Source organism: Dunckerocampus dactyliophorus, chromosome 2 (assembly GCF_027744805.1).
Source record: "Dunckerocampus dactyliophorus isolate RoL2022-P2 chromosome 2, RoL_Ddac_1.1, whole genome shotgun sequence".
NCBI lineage: Eukaryota > Metazoa > Chordata > Actinopteri > Syngnathiformes > Syngnathidae > Dunckerocampus > Dunckerocampus dactyliophorus.
In genome coordinates this window covers 27,378,993-27,400,132 of record NC_072820.1, presented here as the reverse complement: position 1 = coordinate 27,400,132, position 21,140 = coordinate 27,378,993, and the positions used below count along the sequence as shown (strand labels likewise).

The 21,140-nt window shown below is 43.2% G+C and overlaps 1 protein-coding gene across 2 annotated transcripts in view; it reads left to right on the top strand.

Moving 5' to 3' along the window:
• Positions 1 to 20,957, top strand: part of ankrd12 (ankyrin repeat domain 12) — a 47,607-nt gene extending 26,650 nt beyond the window's left edge. The window contains exons 3-13 of one of the 2 annotated variants that reach the window (XM_054768816.1): positions 2,501 to 2,651; positions 11,051 to 11,122; positions 11,418 to 11,558; positions 12,425 to 12,628; positions 12,753 to 12,895; positions 12,974 to 13,124; positions 13,298 to 17,448; positions 17,555 to 17,653; positions 17,739 to 17,882; positions 17,961 to 18,056; positions 19,781 to 20,957. In XM_054768816.1, coding sequence (XP_054624791.1) covers positions 2,501 to 2,651; positions 11,051 to 11,122; positions 11,418 to 11,558; positions 12,425 to 12,628; positions 12,753 to 12,895; positions 12,974 to 13,124; positions 13,298 to 17,448; positions 17,555 to 17,653; positions 17,739 to 17,882; positions 17,961 to 18,056; positions 19,781 to 19,966 — 5,538 coding nt within the window. In that variant the 3' untranslated portion in view covers positions 19,967 to 20,957. The remainder of the gene's footprint in view (positions 1 to 2,500; positions 2,652 to 11,050; positions 11,123 to 11,417; positions 11,559 to 12,424; positions 12,629 to 12,752; positions 12,896 to 12,973; positions 13,125 to 13,297; positions 17,449 to 17,554; positions 17,654 to 17,738; positions 17,883 to 17,960; positions 18,057 to 19,780) is intronic. The other variant, XM_054768817.1, reaches the window with a different exon arrangement.
• The last annotated feature ends 183 nt before the right edge of the window (positions 20,958 to 21,140 follow it).

Genomic DNA, 21,140 nt, shown 5'->3' with positions numbered 1-21,140 from the left:
TGTGTGATGAGTATATTTTCACCATGTTGTGTTTTACTGCTTTAAAGGGATAGTTTGGATTTTTTGACATGAAGTTGTATGACATCCCTATCAGCATTGTCGTTCATGAACAGTGACTTACCCCCTTCTTGGTCTCCTAAGTCCACTTCTGGTCAGATTTCTGTGATGAAGGACATAGTTCCGCTTTGTTGCTGGGGCAATTAAGTAAAGAGTATCTATCTATTTGCATCACAAAAACGTCTTCTCAAAAAAATCTGACCTGACAAAACGCTCTGCATTTGTCTCCCGCCGTATTCCTGCGCACTGTCACCTGTGCATTCTTTTTGTATGTGACGAAGACGCTCGCATCTACTTCCGGGACAGAGCGCGGCATCTTGTTTTAAGATGAGAGCGTCTTCGTCACATACACAAGAATGCACAGGCAACAGTGCGCAGGAATACGGCGGGAGACAAATATAACGCCGAGCGTTTTGTGAGGTTAGATTTTTTGGAGAAGGCATTTTTGTGATGCAAATGTATTAATCTTTTCAACGTATATTGTTTTGAGTAGCCAAAGTCTTTACTTAATTGTCCCCAGCAACTAAGCGGAAGTACGTTCTTCATCACAGAAATTTGACCATAAGTGGACTTAGGAGACTAAGTCCAAGAGACTACAATGCTGATGGGGATGTCATACAAATTCATGTCAAAAGATCTGAACTATCTCTTTAATGTAAGGACCATTTTCCAATGCCCACTGACGACGTGCAGGTTCTGAGTGAAAAAAGACGAGAGGCACGTTTATTCTTGCACCCAGCGCATATCAACCGTCAGTTAACGTTCTCAACACACACAACACATTACGGCCATCCAAATAAGAGCTCTTTTTGTCACATTTGTCTAATTGTGTCAACAAAATAAGGGTGTCATAAAAATATATTACATTAATATTGTAATTGGAATTAGATCTGTGACTACATCTTCCTTAATCACAAGCACGGGCATTAGTAGCAATATGTGCTGAGGCTGATATCCCATTAGAAAAGTTAGCCAAGCTACATCCATTTCTCAATTACTGGACAAAATGGACCAATGATGTATTGCATCAATAAATGTAAGGATTTTTGCATTTTACTCACAAACCTAAATAGCACACACTCTATGCTGGTAAAGTAAATGGAAAATGTAAAAAAACTGAATTCTAAAAATTAAAACAAAAATAATGGAATTTGGGAAATAATAAAACAGAGTTCAGGCCACACGGTGGTCTAGTGGTTAGCATGTTGGCCCACACAGTAACAGTCTGGAGATCGGGAAGACCTGAGTTCATTGGGCATTTCTGTGTGGAGTTTGCATGTTCTCCCCGTGTGTGTGTGGGTTTTCTCCGGGTACTCCGGTTTCCTCCCACATTCCACAAACATGCATGTTAGGTTAATTGAAGACTCTAAATTGTCCATAGGTATGAATGTGAGTGTGAATGCTTGTTTGTCTATATGTGCCCTGCGATTGGCTGGCCACCAGTCCAGGGTGTACCCCGCCTGTCGCCTGAAGTCAGCTGAGATAGGCTCCAGCATGCCTCCGCAACCCTAAAAAGGAGAAGCGGTATAGAAAATGGATGGATGGATAAAACAGATTTCTTAAGGCACAAAGAGAGATGATTTTTTTTTTTTTAAGTCATATTCTAAATCACACCACAAATTGATCTATAACCATGTCAAATGATTAGTCATACCCTAAAAGTATTTTGCATCCCCATTTTTTCCAGTTTTATCTTTTATTGGTTGGACTTTTATTGGATTAGAGACCTGACTCACAGAGGTTTGTTACAAAAGCCAAACAATATTGGTGGTCATGCTCTGTAATAAAAAAAAGTAAATTCAGCAATACTTTGGTTGCATTATTTTTTTTAATGCTTTGGAGCTATTGTCAACCATATTCAGTTACACAAATTCACGTTTGTAACAAAAGCTAATTATTTTTTTAAAAATCTAACAAAAAAAAAACATTCAGGATCGGAGACGGCGAGACTATTAAAAAAAACACATCAGCAGATCAAATCCTTACCAATTTCATATCTACATTTGTAATATATGGAGGTTCCAGCTGCAATAGCACTCCACTCTCATTAATTCCAGTGGTTCACTCTCCAATGGGACGCTAACAAGCTAAGGGTTATTCCACATGAACACGGATATTTCCCCCACGGATATTTTTCCTGTTGAAATAATGTCCATCCACACGAGTGGAGTTGAAAAGAATCTTTCAGGAATCTCTTGACGCTGCTGAAATTCTCACCTAATTGTAAAGGTTGTGAGCAATGTTGACAGACCTGCTGCATGCCCGAGATGCCATACAGTACATCCTGTATTAGAATCCCTCCAAACTGTCTGACATTGGAATTGTGCGGCCCTGCGGTGTTTATGTACACACACGCACTATCCCCAAGTTGTAAATGTAATCAAGATGTTTGAGAAGTTTTGTTTTTGAAACGGTTTGAGTGATCTCCTTCCCATCCTACCAGTGCAAAGACAAGCTGTCCCCCTTCACCAAGACTCCCAAGCTGGACCGGAGTGAATTGCTGGGAAAGGAAGGGAAAGTCAAGTCTTCCATGAAGCGCAAGCTCTCCTTCACTAGCAGTCCGCCCCGGACTGAGGAGCGAGACTCGGACACTGGTAAGGACTCTGGCTGTTCTATCTTCTTCCCCCTCCTCCTCCATGGTTGCCACATGGTTCCTCACACTGCTCCCTGGCGCTTTTTTTTAGTGAGCAACTTGTTTGAGGAATGTCCGAAGGTCAGAGCTGTGTTTGAATGTAAGGTCAGAAAGTGCACCAATTTCTCGTGTCATGGGGGGTATTTTGAGAAGCGAGTTTAGTTAGTTAGCAAGCTGTGTTGAGTGGAAAGCCGGACTTACGTGTTCAGCGAAGGTAACTGTTTTTTCTAGCAGCTGTTACCATGGTAATTTAGTCTAAACTCATAACCTGGTCAGGACCAGATTATGTCCAGGCTTTCAGCTAAAAATCAGTTATGAAAGTGCCACTGTTCCACTGTCTAGCTAATTCAGAGACGGCGTCAGCATTTATTTACAACGTACGTCGCCCCCGAGGGGACATGGAGGGAAAAAAAAGAGCATTCCCTGATGATATTATCCATCTATAAGCGAAATAGATTTTCAAACAAGGGAATTCGCTAGATATGCTCACACGAGCACCAGGAATAAAATGCAATATGAAATATTACTAGGCCAACATTAGCAGACATAAACGTCACAGCAATCCTTGTGAGCACTGACGTCAACACTGCCATCTAGTCACGAGATACAAGAAGAAGACATATTTCAAAGATTTACAAAAATACATTTTTGCTCCAGTTTATGTTTTAAATAGGTAAGTGTTAAAATGTCAAAGTCGTGCAATGTTGAGAGTTTGATAAATGAAAAGACTATTACGGTATAGTTAGTGTCAGTGTTAACTTGCGCATTACATGCTCAGCATTATTCTGTCAGTGGTCCTTCCTCGCTCTATTGGTGGCAACAGTGTTGCTTTTAGCAGTCATAATCTTTTGGGAACTCCTCATAACGCTCCTTAATAATTACGTACGAAAGAAAAAATAAAAAAAAAAATAAAATAAAATAATTACGTACAAATTTTTTGTAAAATACACTGGCTATGATCACTTCACTTTCCAGCGGAAGTAGAATAGTGTGACGTCAAACGCCCCCTTTCATGTGAACGCACACTTAGCACAAAGCCGAAAACCAGACTGACAAAGTAAGTTGATAACCACCATCGCGGGACCAATTAAGTCTGATTGCGGATGTTAGGTTTTGTCGAGTTGCATCATGAGCACAAAGCCTGGGTTGGTTGAGCCAACTTTGGCCATATACCCCCATGGTCCTGACAATAACATTATTATTTTTATTATTATTTTGGGAGTGTCAGATGTTAGACTGGTTGCAAGTTGTGGTGTTGTCCTAAAAGTATAACGTGTACGCCACACGTTTCACCCTTGAATACGCTTGTACACTTTTCTGCTCTCAGGTACACATTTTCTTTCATTTTGCTGAAGTAAGCTTCCTTGTTTAAGGCTGGCTCCTCCGTCTTCAAGCCCTCAGGCGGTGCTTGATGTGCACCTCCCAAAAAGAGATGCTGACCGTTAAGCCTGTGATCGGTGGGCTGATTTCCTGTGTGTGTGTGTGTGTGTGTGTGTGTGTGTGTGTATATCCGACTTGTTCAGAGGATGTACAACCCATCTCTACCAACACCTCAGCTGATTTTGAATCTACTGACTGACGCGCATCGATTAATTGTAGCTGCAATAACCCTCCGTTTCTCTCTTTAATTACCATCGTTTGCTCACAACGGGAAGCTACCAAGCTAGTCGATAGCTAGTCGATAGACACGTCATGTGCTCAACCCTGATAAAGGTCTATGAAAGCAGGGGTGGTCAAAGTACGCCCCGTGGGCTATTTGTGGTCTGTGGCTCCTTTTTTTGTTGGCCCATTCCTCATTATAGAAATAAGAAAAGCAACACAGCGCAAATGGGAAAAATAGAGCAGGAGGCATAATGGCACAACAAAAGGCTGAAATGTTGATATTTAGGTGTGTCACAATACACTTGGCTCACAAGACGAGACGATGCACGATATTGGGTTGACAAGAACACGTGGTATAAGATCCGATATACATATAGATACACGAGTTAAGATATGATTAAAAAACGCTATATTTTAAAAACAGAATGATTCGATACGATTCAATAAAGTGTACAAACAATACGATTCGATTTCATACAATTCTACGTTTACATTTGTTGATTAAAATAAAGAAGCCAATTATATAAAAGTGGCATTCTTACAGTATTTTCAGATGTGTAAGCGAGCATTCATATCACCAAGCATGCTGTAAGGCAGGAGTCCCCAACCACCAGGCCGCGGGAAACTGTCAGGTACAATGATTAAAAATAAAAATGATAATAATAGTAATTTTTAAGTAACTACATCAAATTTTATGTAAAGGGATGTCAATTTTAGAAGTATGGGACATTATTTTCTTTAAAAAAAATTTTTTAGAAATCCCACAGTTTTTGCATGTTTAATGCGAGTGGTAGCTTGTCCCATTTTGTTCGATGGTCCTTGAACGCACCATCTAACTTTCTTCCACGCTGCACAGATAAACTACTATACTATATTTTTCCCGTTTTTCTTTCCCCTCACATTTGGTCCTTGATACTATGTGGGAATGCATAAATGTAAGATTTGATGACATTGTTGAGTGCTAATGTGCATCTTTGTTTGGTGCACCTCTCTGAAAAACAAATTCCAGGCTCGTACTGGTGGATGGTGGGTCTCGATTCATTTAGTGCTTTTAATTTAATGTTGTTTCTGGCTTAGTTTTTCAGAATCCATAATAAATTAGATAAATTACATCGCTCTAATGTACATACGTACGTACATATGTAGCTAGTGCGCTGCTAATGCTGTTTAGAGCCATTCTCGTATTAAGTCATGGCAAGCTACGGAGCATGTGCAACAATCGTTTTCACTGGCAGCCCACGGCTGAGAAGGACTGTCAACCGCTTACTAGTCTTGCTATACCCTGTGCATGTCTCTACAAAACATTAATCTAAGGATTATGGATGATTCTTATCAATCCAGGAGGCTGCAACTAACGATTATTTTAATAACCAGTTAATCGGTCGATTAGTTTTTTTTATTAATCGCTTAATCGGATTAAAAAAACACATTTTTTATTTCCGCCTCTTTGTTCAGAAAGAGAGGATTTGAACTGACAGAGCAAAGAAGTGCACAAACACCAGGTTTCCGCTTGAATATTATGCTAAAATAATGTTTAATAATTAAAAAACCTAAATGTTTGCCATAGATGGAACAAATTATTATGAAGTAAACACCTACAGTTAGTGGTTGGGTCCGCATTATATCACAAAAGAGGCAAAAAGGCTCATCTCTGTTTTCCAATGTTGTAAATGTCTTGTTTTGGCTAAAGCACAAATATAATACTGTAGGTCTGCTTTCATGGATGACGAAGAAAATTTGAAAAAAAATTCACATTTGAGAGGCTGAAATCACAGGATATTTACATATTTAAATAAAAAAAAAAGATTACTCAATTACCAAAATAGTTGTTGATTAATTGGTTAATCGAATAACTGTTGATTAATTGATTATTTGTTGCAGCTCTAGCCGCATCTCTTGCTTGTCAAACCGGATGTCTGGTCGCATCAGTTTAGCGTTCACAACCCTACAAAATATAGGAGTAGACGGACTTTTTTTTAAATTGAACTGAGTCACAAACCCATGCAGGTAAATGTTTTGTTTTATAACTTATAACGATTCAGCCACTACATTGATGTATTGATTTATATTCCTATGGTCCAACTACATCGATCTGTGTTCAGCAAGTTGCCATTCTGGACGACAAATATTCATGTAACATCGTTTAAAAGGTAATCAGTCGATTGCATCGATACTAGGAAATAAAGCACGGCAGACATTATATGGATGTGTGTGTGTTTTTTTTTTTTTTTTTTTTTAAGCACTTTTAGTTATAAAGACGGTAAACATTACTTAACATTTTGATTTGGCACAAGTTGAGTAGTCATGCCTGTTGAGTGGGATGCACGGATGACATCAGGTAAAGGCAGAATCGATCCCCAGAAAGTAAGTGTTCGTGTGCGCTCTATTAGGAGAGTCCGTGGGGATGTCCGTGAGAATGCAGCTTTCTAATATGATATCGGGTGTATTTTCATTCGTATACATGTTTATTAGGTAGATTACTTCTTCCTCTTCAATTTCGTATCGGATTTACAGTATATTGAGTGCTGGACTGAGTGTTCGAGTTGTACGAGTTCTTTGAAAATTAAATCCAACTTTTAGCCTTTCAAACTGGACAGTATAAAAGGTGTGTAGGATATAAATTCACTTTAATATCTGTCTGCAGATGAAAATTCATTAAAATCTGATGCGAAATATGTTAATTTTGCCCTGGAATTGCTGTGTACATGCTATTTGTAGTGTGGCGTGAAAACTAATACAGTGTCCTGCTGTAATGCGGTATGACATGTGCTCTAACTTCTTTAATACTTGGGGTAGAGAAGTGAATGAGGTATCAAATTACAAATTAAAGATCAAGTCATGTTTTATCAGGTAGAATTAATCACAGACCTGATTTAATTAAACCTGAAGTGTTGGTTGCACTTAATTCAAATAAAATGTGAATGCATTTGCCATGAAATAGACACTGGTATCACATGTTTTGATAGAAGTCACATACAGCAATTGTGTTTTGAGCTGCATATGACTTAACATATGATCAAATTTAAGTAAGTTGGATCAATAGAATGACTACAGCTTGTGCTTGGATATTACAATGCCACAGCTGTTAACGCCAATGAAAAAAAAGTTTGTGACGAGTAACACTGGGAACACTGAGGTAGATCGGACTGCAAGGTGTCTAGTGTGCGTAGAGTACTTGATGTGCGCTTGCCGTGTTCTGTTGTTCTGTTGCGAGACAGCGTTTCTCTCAACGAGAAATATCGTCACACAAGATGCTGTGACACCCCTCTTTATTTCACATAGGAATACAAAACTTTCTAAATATGTATCACCTTTTTTTTCTTGAACAAATTAAGCCGTGAAGCCCCCCCACCCATCATCTTTAATTTTATTTTGGAATTTTTTCAAATTAATTATGTAATTTCTTGGCAGGTCTTGTAACAACATATAAATATAATAATTGTCTTTAGGTATTCAATTTATGCCCATCTGCTTTGCTCCTTCACAAGTCCACGTATGAGGGTTCACTCAGAGCCAAGGACCTGTGAGGCGAAGGAGGTCAGAGAGATGGCTTGGACGTGGACATGTGGTTGGATTTTATGCTCTATGAGATTCTCCGAGTCTGAGATGTTTTTTTTTCCTCATAAGTGCTGACTCAACACTGTGCTTCAGACTGCAGTGCTCCTCTGCTTCCTGTTGAAGACAATGCAAACCATAAAGTCTTTAACGACTGCCGCCATCATTTAGTTTAGACACTGTTTGGTTTAGATCAGTGGTTCGCAAGCTTTTTACAGTCGTGTATCTTTGTGATAGACGATTCAAATCTAGATATACAGGTTATGATACAATTCAGAAATTATATATTTTAAAAACACAATTCGATATGATTCCATGCAGTGTAGAAACGATTCGATTTGGTTTAATTCTACGGTTAATGTTTGTTGATGTACAGTAGATATAGTAGTAATTTTACATTATAAAACAAAGATGCCAACTATATGAAAGTGGCATTCTTACAGTATTTTCTAATGTGTAAAAGAGCACCTCATATTCCCAAGCATGCTGTTAGGCACTGGCACAAATGAAGTCAAGAGAATAACGTGTGAAATGTTTATAATGTTTGGAAAAAGACAAAAAAAGACTTGCTGAATGAACATCTCTTTCTTCTTTCTATATTTTACATCTATATTTTTATACCTGTTTACATTTGGAACGTTTTAGTTCAATTACGTGATTCTGTTAATGCGGAAATCATAGGGCTAGGGCGCTACATGCTGTGGTACACGTGTGGCACCAATGCGTCCGCACAGTGCACCACAGCGTGCAGTCATCAACTCTGCTTGTTTTTCATTTATACTGGTATGTAGTCGTTTTTTTATCTTTGGAAGAATTGATACCGGTGTATTTAAAAAAAAAAAATCCTTATACATATATATCAATTTGTTCATATTTCTTATAAAAGTGGAGGGAAATAGCAAAAGAATGAAACTCTGTTTCTACTGTTGCACATGACAATAAACATATAGAATCTGTTTCGTTTTTTCATTTCTGCTGTTGCTTTTTTAAATATAATTTTACAACATTTCAATATAACATTTAAACTTTCTTCTTGTAATTTTTGCCCCTTGTAATATTTTGACTTTATTCCCAAAATACTGTAGTAATATAAAACTTTTTCCCCAACCTAATTTTCCAAAAATGACAACTTACTTGTTTTGTTTTTATCATAATTTTATGACTATATTTAAAAAAAAAAAAGTCACTGGCCGCATTTTGTACACCCCTGTTTTATACCATGTCCTTTGGGTACTTGGTTTTGTCATGTTGGTAATTTCATGATTATCATGGTTTCATACAATAACACTTCACTTCTTTTTAATTAACGTATTTTCATGACCAGAAGGCGCACCGTATTAAAAGGCGCAGTCTCAGTTACAGGTGCTATTTCTGTATTTAGCACATACACAAGGCGCACCGTGTTATTGGGCAAACGTACGGTAGCATGTATGCACGTTGAAACATGCAAAGCACGCTGGGTAACAGGAAGTGCTCCCAGCGACGCTACAATACGCTAGCATGCACGCTATCGTATGTTTTTAAAAAGGCAGCGGGAGCAAAACTGAGTTCGGTTGTACTTTATAGAAGTAACAATGTACTCATGCTATTTTTGATCAATCCTCATCCACAAATCCATCAAAGTCCTCATCTTCTGTATCTCAAATGAACAAACACCAAACAAACACACCATGTTCCCTCTTGTCATTGTCAGAGTCAGTCTCGTTGCCGTGCGGCTCCTCAGAAATGATGCCTGCTTTTGTGAAAGCTCCAACAACAGTGCATCAGACACATTAGCCCAAGCATCCACAATCCATTCACAAATTGTGGCGTAACTCGCACAGTGCTGCCTCCCAGTCTTAGTGAAGCTATGTTCGCCATCTGTCATCCATCGCTTCCACGCCGCTCGCAACTTCACTGTAAACGGCGTGTTTACACCGATGTCCAGTGGTTGAGGTTCCTTCGTCAAGCCTCCTGGAATGATGTCAAGCTCCGAGTTCATTTGCTGCACTTGGTTTTTCACAGCGGCTGTGAGATGGGCGCACATGGAGTCACAGATCAACAGGGATGGTGACGTGTGGGGAAAAAAACATCCGGTCTCTTTCTGCACACATCACTCAGCCACTCAGCCATTTTCTCCTCGTCCTTCCAGCCCCTATGGTTGGTCTTGACGATGACTCCAGCTGGAAACCTTTCTTTAGGCAGCGTCTTCCTCTAAAAAATCACCATAGGTGGCAGTTTCTGTCCATTACCATGGCAACCAAGCACAACAGTAAAAGCAGACTTCTCGTGCTCCGCTGTGTTTATCGCTACCGTGATGGTCCCCTTCTTCTCTACAGGGTGATTCACCGCGATGTGGAAAGTGAGCGGCACGTCCATGTCGGTGATGTAGTTGGACTGGATGTGTTTGTCGGCAATGTTTTTACTCCAGTAGGAGCGGAAGATGACCACATTTTCCTTGTAATCTGCTGGATGTTGCTGCGCCACGGTAGCCCTTGCCCGGATGGATAGATGGTGCCGTTTCATAAAATATACTTGTATAACTACTGGGGGCGTGCCTTCAGCGTCCTCTTTCACAGCCGCATGCTGTCCTCAGTCACGTCCACCTTTCCTCTATGTAAGCAGCGTGTCGGCAAGATACGCTCCGAGTCAGTCGAGTGGAGTGCTCCTCAAAGTCACACAGCAACACTTACAGATTTCGTACATTATAGCGACCTAATTTATCTTATTGTGTAAAACTAAGACATGAATAACATCAAATTAAAGCACAAAATGAATGCGGACCCACCATCCACCAGTTCAAGTTCCAGCCAAGATTTTCTAGAGAGATTATTACATTGCTGTTTGACGTGTGTGGTAAAAGGCAGTGCGCTAGCATGAATTTACTTGAGACAAATGTGCACATTAGCACTCAATAAGTCATCAAAACTTACCTTTATACTTGAAGTATAAAGGTACTCATGGATACTTGTTTGACAGGTCTGCATTAGTAATTTTATTTGAATTTTCTGGCCTCATAGTGATTTAGTAAAGGTTAAAAAACAAGCAAACATCCTCTCCAGCCCTCTTGGGGGCGAGGTGATGCTGTCCACCAATGTCCTCTGCTGTGTCGCCATGACTCATACATAATCTGTGTGTGTACGTGAGGCGCTCAAGACAGCTCGAGAGAGAGCGAGTGCTTTCCCACAATCCCCTCGCCCCAATCCTCTCTGCTTTGCACTGCAGATGAGTCAGACCCAGGCCAGTCCAGTGAGACCTGGGGAGAGAGATTAGTGGCCCCCTGCAGGACCTACGCAGGTAATCGCTGCAGCACCCACCGTCTTTGCCCTCAACAAGCTCCTCCCCCTTGCCCCTTCACCCGCACATGCACGAGTGTGTGTTTTCTCACCCTGTTACATGCATGTCAGCCTGGGGGGGGGGCGTCTTGACGGCTGCAGTGCACACTTGAATGGCTTAATAAGAAGGAATGTTTGAGGTCATACTTGTCATCTGTTCAGATACAAGATGGAGGCACAGTGGCACCCTCACTGCTTTATTACAAACCCGGGTGTAGCATGTCTTACAATGTCTCTCCTTTCTTTGGGCTTTGCAGATAAAGATGGACCAGACAAGAAGAAGGTGAAAAAGGAGGTCGGTGGCAAAAAGGCCCAGGCCCCCAACCTTTTGTTTGGGTATCCCCTGTCTGAGCGCAAACAGATGGCTCTGCTCATGCAAATGACGGCCAACAGTCCAGGTTTGTACACAAGTTTTCATACATCTTCCATATGTAATGTTATCGGTCGATCAATATCATCGGCTGATATTGGCATGAAAATTCTGAGGATGTAAAATACATAAGGCATGTCTTCCTTAAAATACAATATCGCACCTCAGAAGAATCACTCGGAATCACGCGCAACCAAGACACGCTATCAGTGCAGACATGTTGCATGAACCCAGTTTATCATTTCACTGATTGGATTAGGCCAGAGTTTCATACTTTGCACTTTACTTTGTTCTTATACGGATGCTTGTGCCACATAGAAATGTATGGCTTTCCAAATGTTTTTTTTTGCCAGCATTACTGAATTGGATTCTTATTTGTGAATGTATGAAGACTAACCTGTCTTACTTGTTGATTGTTGGAGAATTTATTTAATTTAAATTTAATTAGTGTTAATGACTATTTGGTTGAGACAAAATGTTTCAAATAAATATGGCACTTTTTCTATAACTGGTATTGCATATTGCAGTATTTGTCTTATTTTTTGTTTATTTGTGAAATGCATGCAGTGGCATTACAGTAAAAGAAGCATCATGTGCTCATCACATGACATTAGTTTGAGGAAGAGCTGCTGGCTATACCGGTATTGCTTGATATTGGTTTGAAGTGCTCGGCAATATCTGTAAGAAAGTCAGTATTGGGCATCTCTACTTCCAAAGCATTTTGACCACAACACACAGGGGGCACCACACATGTAATTTACACTCATGTGACTAAACGAGAACACGATGGGAGTGCAATTTTTGATTTTTTTTTTTTTTTTTTTTGCTGACACAAATCAAAACAAACAAAAACAAAAGTCGAGTCAAACGCTTTTATTTTCTGTCCGCCACTAGATTCAACCCCCAGCCACCCCTCTCAGACTACGCCCGTGCAGAAGAAGGTCCCCAGCAGCGCCTCGTCTCGGCAGAAGGACAAGGTCAACAAGAGGAACGAGCGTGGGGAAACGCCCCTCCACATGGCGGCCATACGCGGCGACGCCAAACAAGTCAAGGAGCTGATTAGCCTTGGCGCTGACGTCAACGTGAAAGACTTTGCAGGTGCGATACCCGTGAGGCGACAGCTTTAACGACTGCGCAACTTAACTAATAGCACGAGAGCCACGAGACTGCCATCTGTTGGATTTCAGCCCTCTAAGTGTGCTATGTTGTTTTGACTCACCAGGTTGGACTCCCCTTCATGAAGCATGCAATTTGGGTTATTACGATGTGGCCAAGGTGTTAATAGCAGCAGGTGCAGAGGTGAACACACAGGGTCTGGACGACGACACGCCTCTCCATGATGCTTCCAGCAGCGGCCATAAAGACGTAAGATGCCACAACTGCATAATGTCACGTCCACGACCACGCAGCACTCAGCGTGTGTGCATTTGATGATTAATCCAGATTGTGAAGCTGCTGCTGCGCCACGGCGGGAATGCTTTCCAGGCCAACAAGCGAGGGGAGCGTCCAGTGGACGTGGCCGACTCACAGGAGCTGGAACAGCTTTTAAAAGGGGAGGTGTTGCTTTCAGATGACCAAGAGGACAGCTCCTCAGGTAAATGACAGCTGCAAATACACACACACACACAATCCGCAACATTAGTTGCACCTCCATAATCATATTGTTATGAAAATGATACTAATGAGTAAAGATACTGCTTTACTTCTAACAATATGTTTACTATTGTGGTGTAGAGCTGCAATAAACCAGCCTCCTTCTACCCACAGACTCTGAGGACCCCCCCTCTGTGAATCCATCCAGCGTGGACGACAACATGGATGACTCAGACCTGGAGAAAGACTCTGATGCTAAACCAGAAGCAAAATTGTCGTCCGTGGCAGGCCTGGATGAGTACGAGTTCAAGGACGAGGAAGAAGAGGAGGATCTTAGTAAAGCCCTGAACGATCGACACATCCTGCGGCGGGAACTGCGGCAGCGAGAGAAGGAAGACAAGGATATGAACAATGTGGTCGGGAAGCAGAGCGCCAAGGATGATCCCTCCCCTAAAGCCAAAAAGCAGAAGCCCCCTCGAGTGCACTGTAGCTCGGACACATCCAGCGACGAAAGTGAGAGCCTCCCTGACAAAAGGAACTCCCCCACGTGTTCCCAGAGTTCGGAGGGAGTCAAAGCAGACATGAGGTCTAAAAAGGAGAATGCTGAGCAAAAAGACAAGGGCAAAGTCAAGAGGAAGAACAAGAGCCAGAATAAAAATAAGGAAAACCAAGAGGACGGGAAAGAGAACAGTAAAACACTGCTCCTCTCGCTCGCCACTGTGTCCGAGAGCACGGATAAGGGACGCGAGGAAGACTCCTTCAAGATGTCCTTCAGCCCCAAAGATGACACGTCTGTGCATCTATTCCATTTGTCCTCCATCAAATCTCCCAAACTCAACCACAGCCTGGCCGACAAACACACACCGCTCAAACAGGAGAACAGCTCGTGCCCTGTGGACGCCGTCAAGTACAACCACTACTCGGAAGCCGACTACTGCACTGAGGTCTCCAGCACCAAAGCCCACAAGCACAAAGAGAAGAGCAAACATCACCAGAGAGACGGCGAGCGAGACGCCAGCCCGTACAAAGACGCCACCATTATCACACATGCCATCGACGGCAGCGAGGGCGCCTTGCGGAAGGGCGACTTGGATGGCAAGGCGTCGAAGAAGCACAAAGTCAAACACAAGGAGAAAGACAAACACAGGAGAGAACATGAGGCGGAGCGCAGCCGGCACAGACAGAAGGAGCCCAGGAGAGATGGCCACAGGAATCTAGAGTTTGACAGAGAGTTCTGGAAAGAAAACTTCTTCAAAAGTGACGAGACAGACGAACCGCTGCCTCTGAAAAGGGAAGCAGAGGAGAACTGCTCTCTGCAGAGGACCTCGGAGTGCTCCCCTTTCAAGGAGGAGAAGAATGCCAAGGAGAAACATTCCAGCGGCAAGGACAAGAGGCCGCGAGACGAGCGAGACAAGGACAAGGCCGTAAAAAAAGAACGCAAGGAGGAGAGGCTGAAAGACTCCAAGCTTGGCGAGCGTGACGACAGAGGCGACTGCCACGACTGCGGGAAGATTCCAGACGAGCCGCCGCAGAGCAACAGCGTGAAAGAAGAGACTGACGAGAAGCCCATAAGCACCCTCGCAGTTGATCAGGAACATCTGGAGCCCTCTGAAAGAAGCTCACGCGAGAAAACGGACAAGAGGCTCTCGGGAAAAGAAAAGGAGCCTGAAAAAATGGAGAGAAGGCATCCTGACAAGGAAAAAAAGCCCAAGGGTGAATACTTGGACAAAGCGGAAACGCAGAATCAGTTGGATCGCTGGAAGGAAAAAGAGAGATCCGTAGTCACTTCCTGCCACTCGCCAGGTGATAAAAACTACAAGGAAAGCGACAAACTGAAGTCTTTATCTGCGGCAAAGAGGCATGAAGACGGCAGGAAAAGTCGAGATAGGATGGACAAGCGCTCGGATCGGGAGAGGCAGGACAGAGATTACGGCGCTGCCGATCACAGAGACAAGGATCGCACAAGCAGTGTGAAAGCAAAGCCTTTTGACAAATCGGATCGCTCCAAGGAAAAGGAAAAGGACTATGACCGCAAGAGAAAAGAGAAACTAAAAGATGGGACTCTTTCCTCCGGCTCCAATCTGAAGTTACTTTTGGAAGAGAAGAAGGTTTATCCCTCTGAAAGCGGGAAGCCCTTAGCCACGAAATCAAAGGAGGACATGGCGAAAACACCAGAAAAGGATCGGGACCGGAGAGAGCGGGACAGAGATTCAGACAGACACAAGGACAGGCACAGGGACAGAGACAAGGACAAGGACCGCCCCCAGCAAGCCAAGACCAGCAAGACCAAGCCAAGCGAGACGGACACGGAGAAGGTCAAATCTAAGCCAGCCTCCGGAACGCGAGACAGCAGGCCCAAAGAGAAACGACTAGTCAACGATGACCTGATGCAGACCAGCTTTGAGCGCATGCTTAGTCTAAAAGACCAAGAGATTGAGCAGTGGCATCGCAAACACTTGGAGAAGATCAAGCAGAAGGAGAGGGAGAGGCTCAAACAGCGACCTCTGCTCGACCCTGGAAAGTCCAGGCTCAAAGACCGGACAAGGACAGAAGCCTGCTTTAGCAAGGAGCTTGTGCGCTCCAAAAGCTCCGAAGCCTCTGATGTCCACATTCGAGACAAACCCCTGAAGGAGGCCTCTAGCCTCAGGACCGTGTCCCTGGATGGAAAAGGCCTACCCTCCATCAGTGCCAAGGTCATGTCTGTAGTGGAGAACTGTCTGAGCAGATCTCCCCGGCCCGAGGGCGAGCACTGCGGCCTCATGTCCAGGTCCGTGTCCTTAGTTTCTGTGGCGAGCTCCGAGGATTCCTGCCAGGCCACGATGCTCACCCCCAAGCACGCGGAGTACGACTCAGACATGAACCCGGAGGCGGCCGACATGCAGCCTGCATTCCTGCAGTCGTCTCTTGTCATTCAGGCCACCAGGTTGCCGTCCGCTCTGGATAAAGACTGCAGCAATCCTGCAGACATGCAGCACAGTGCTCGCGCCACGCTTCCACCCAGACACGAGTCTCCATACCTCAGGGCCATCCTGGACGAGGACGCCTCACCCGAAATGCAACCTAACCCAGAAGGTCTGCACACCAGGGAGATGGCAAGTGAAAGAGAGGAGACACTTGTCAGTCAATGTTCTGCTGATGAGGTGCTCGCTGATTGTGGAGGTGCCGCTGGCAGCTCCACGCCTAACCAAGATCCTCCAAGTAAGAGTCTCACTCTGTGTAGTAGTCCTAAACCAGTCCCGACTGAGCACTCGGACGCTCCTGTCAAGAAGGACGTCGCGTGTGTGGAAAGTTCACAAATGGACAGCACTGACAGGGACTCTGAGCCACCTTTATTATCTCCATCTACAGATGCGTCGGAGCTCACAAACCCAAAAAGCCTCCATTCGAGGTGTGCCGTGCCATGCATCCGGCAGGAGGATTTGTCTGCAGCGAACCTTTGGGACCAGAAGGACAAAGTAGTGACTGCTGATGGAGCAGAACTGCAAAGTGAGGAAAATGCTTCAGAGGGTCTCAAAATGGAGGAGATGGAAAGCCCAGTAGCTTCCACCAGCACAAACATGCCCATCTCCACAGAATCCTTACCAGGCTTCAACAAGCCCAGCACAGAGTCCAAAGGTTTTCAAGAGGATCTGGATCTGAATGAAAGTGACACCTGTGATGCTCTGATGGACACGTCGGACAACGAGCCATGTGCCGTGAACCATGAGGAAAAAGACCAGGACATAGCTGACGTCCAGCAGAACGCTGACTATCTTCAGAGTTCTTCGGTGGAGGAGCAGCTGGGTTCAGAGTGCCCCTCAGATTCCCATTGTGAGCCAATGGAGGTGGAGCCCGCTGACAGGAAACCGGAGTCCACTGCTGAGGATTCCATGCAGCCCGCAGGTCAAAGCGACCTGAGCTACAGCGCCTCAGGAAGCTCCTCCCCTCAGTCCGCAGACCAGGAGTCCGACTGCTCTGGCGCCAAGATCAAGATCCGCTCCTCGGAAGAGGACGCGGACGTGCATGTACCCCACCCTCGCAAAAGGAAGATGCCCAAAGCGCCTGCTTTGCAGGCCTGCTGCACCACCCAGCAGGAGAAGGAACGAGGCCAGCAGTCTCTCGCCGCCATTGTGGCGTCCGTCAAGCTGGAGGAAATCGAGCCCTACCAGACAGAAAGGGCCAACCCCTACTATGAGTTCCTCCACATCCGGAAGAAGATCGAGGAGAAGCGCAAAGTCCTGTGCAGTGTCACGCCACAGCCGCCACAGTATTACGACGAATACGTCACCTTCAATGGGTCCTACCTGCTGGATGGGAACCCGCTCAGCAAGCTGTGTATTCCAACAGTAAGTATTCAGTAGTACTGGAGTATCTGGTACTTTATCTAGTATTCCTACTGACTAATGAGCTGCCGTGTTGACCTTCAAAAGCGTCTCCTCTCCTTTTGGCCAGATAACTCCACCCCCCTCATTACCTGAGCAGCTGAAGGAGATGTTCAAGCAGCAGGAGGTGGTCCGCATGAAGCTGCGCCTGCAGCACAGCATCGAGAGGGTGATCCTCCTTTCCACTTTCATCCTGTGTCAGAAGCTATTTTGAAATCCCGATGGGACTCATTTTCTTTCTTTTCCACTCGCAGGAAAAGCTGATAGTTTCAAATGAGCAGGAGGTCTTGCGAGTGCATTACCGTGCGGCAAGAACGCTGGCCAATCAGACGCTGCCCTTCAGCGCCTGCACTGTGTTGCTAGATGCCGAAGTATACAACATGCCTCAAGATGTTCAGGTGAGCGGAGTAAACAAAGACCAACAAATACCCGACTTTCACCAAAATGGCTGACATGCGTTTACATTTGCTGGGCAGAGTGACGACGGCAAGACGTCTGTGAGAGATCGATTCAACGCCAGACAGTTCATGTCCTGGTTGCAAGATGTTGACGACAAGTTCGACAAGCTCAAGGTCAGTTTCACCTCCGACCTCTTTGAGATGCTTGATCGGGAAAGTAGGAAAAGAAAAGAACACACCAACAAAAACATACGCCCCTCGCCACTTTGCGTTTTGAATTTCACGGCTTCACCCTTATCGCAGTTTTTCTAAATAAATAATGCCGGTTTTTTTGGGTTGAACATGGCCTGTTATTAGTAAAAAAAAAAAAATAAAAAAAAATGCATATTTAAGCAAATTTTAAAGTTAAAAATGACTAAATGAAATATAATACAAATATTAGGCATTCAGAAGTCGCATTCATAGATGCATATGTAGTATATTAGCATATGTAGTATATGTGCATATGTAGTATTCCACACTGGCCACGAGGTGTCAGTAATGTTCCAATGATGAGACAATAGCCACAGCAAAAAAAAAACAAGGAACTTTCGTAAAGCTAAAGTGTAAGTCAGTTATGTCTTATTAATACACTATATTGGGTAACAGGAGTGTAAAGGTGGCTATTTGGTGTTTTTCATGTCTACAGGGCTCTAGTAATGTTTAAAAAAGTATTTTGGCAGATGGTAAACAAGTTTTCTATGCTCTTACTACCAAAATATTCCATTTATAAATAAAGAATACTACTTTACTGAAGTTCACTTATCACGGTTGGGTCTCGAACTAATTAACTGCCATGAACGATGGATTACTGTATATTTTTGTATTTTTCACAATTACAAATTAAACAGCATAAAACATTTTCAGAAATTGTCATTGAAGCTGATTAAGATGACTGACTTTCGTGGCTGTCATTCACGGCGGTCTGGTATTTACGTACAGTGGAACCTCTGTTTTTATTATGAATCATTTCCAAAAGGTCAGACAAAAACCGAAGTGTACAAAAACTGAGGCAATTTTTTCCGTAGGAAATCAAGTAAATATAATTCATCCTTCCAGACACCCAAAATATGATGAAAAAATATTTTCTATAAAGATATAATATAGTTTTATATGCAGAAAACAATGGGAAATAATTATTGATGCAGAATGAAAGGAAGTTATTGTTGATGTGGACTTCCTGTACATCCTTGTGAGATTGAATTCAATAGTGTTTCTCATCTTCTTTATCAAATTGCTGTCAATCGCAACTTTCTTTGGCCCCATGGTGGCTTATTTAGCAGTCGCATTCCATAAAAGTGCACGTCAGACAGCAACGCTTTCTGTGGGTTCTTTGTTTGGGCACTCCTTTTCACGGAACAATACAGTACAGGACAAACAGACTAGATTGGTACGTTTTGGCACATTTTTTTTATGAAAACAGAATCCTACAAAAGTGGGGCGTACGAAAACAGAGGTTTGGCTGTAGTTGAAGACATCCTAAAAAGTTCAATAACATAAAAATAAGCAGCCTACACCTCCGCTTTGTGTTGTTCGTATTATTAGCATGATAGCTTCTGGTCTGATAACATCTTAAAACCTTTTTATTTTTTTATGTGGTCCTAATATGAAATTCTTTGTAATGTTCTGATTATTTATTTTTTTTTGGGACACTGAAATTGATACTGAATTTTACTTTAGTAATGCAAAGAAAATAATGTGTAAAGTGAGATATTTTTGGAGTGCTCATCTTGTAGCACTTGGATGAAAGAAACTCCTCTTGCTGTCACTGTGGCGTGAGCTCAGCAGACACGTGCTCACGCCGTGCATGTATCCACGAATGTGTTATGTAAAGGCATGGTCCTCCCTCTCCTCTGCAGACGTGCCTCCTGATGAGGCAGCAGCACGAGGCGGCAGCCCTCAACGCCGTCCAGCGCCTGGAGTGGCAGCTCAAACTGCAGGAGCTCGACCCGGCCACCTACAAGTCCACCAGCATCTTCGAGATCCCTGAGTTTTACATCCCGCTGGTGGAGGTCAACGACGACTTCGACCTCACCCCCATATGAGGAGCCGCCAGGCGGACCAGCGCCTTCCAGGAACCCGCCAAAGCAATGTGAAGCATTTAAGATGGGGAGCACTTAGGACTGATCCACACCCAAGCTCACTCCGAACGGAGGCACGCCTGCCCTCAGGATGATGGGGGTCCAGGCCACCATGAAGTCCAGGAGACCAAAAGGCTAGGTCGAGCAGTGCAGGAAGGCGCTCGCACGCCGTCCCGCCTCTGCCACCGTGTCGCGTCAAGCAGGGTCACACAAGTGAAAGATTTCAATAGTTTTCATTGTGTTCATACGTTGTGTACAGATTGTGCTCTTAATTTTTTAACTTATTTTATACATACAATTGTGCATTTGTACATAGCCATGTAATTATTGTTTGAAACCTGTACAAACAAAAAAAATACTAGATATTTTCATTGTAAACTTGTTCTGTCACATGTTTTAATGGACCAAAGTGTTTGGTTTTTTTATATGGCGTGTTCCTCTTTGTCCGTGACGTCCTTGTTGTTACACAGGTGTTGTTTTTACCGTCTTTGTTTTTCTTCATCTGCAGTTTGGCGCCACAGCTGCTCTTTCTTCACGTTGGCAATTAATGCTGTGCATGCCTTGCATCCTTTCTACTTTTTCCTACGAGGCCGTGCTGTAGACATTGTGAGTTTTACTGAAGTGTTGCAGCTCTTTTTTTGTGTAATCGTCCTTCTTGCGGCCTCCTTGTCTGTCGTCCTTTTGTGTGTTGCGCACATTCGAGTCTGTCATGGCTTCCAAGGAAGGGGGGGAGAGAAGAAAAGCTTTTACAGTTTCAATGTGAGATCACAACAAAACCTATTTTTTCAACATAATGCCTTTTGAACGATAGTTCTAAAAAATGTCTATTTTAATATTTACTTGTTACATGACTTGTACATATTTGTAATATATAATTGAATAAATTTTATGTTGTGAAACTAACATCAGGCTGTTGTGATTCAGCTACCCAGCCAGTAGGTGGTGCACACGATTCAGTGTGTGTATTAATTTTGTTTTTAGTTATAGAAATATATAATTGTTTTTACATTATACATACAAAAAATGCCTATTTTACTATTTAATTGTTACATGACTTGTACGTATTTAGTATTTCAATGGTTTGAACTTGGTAAAGTATTTTTTATGTATATAGGTTATGAAGAAATTGTATTTTTTA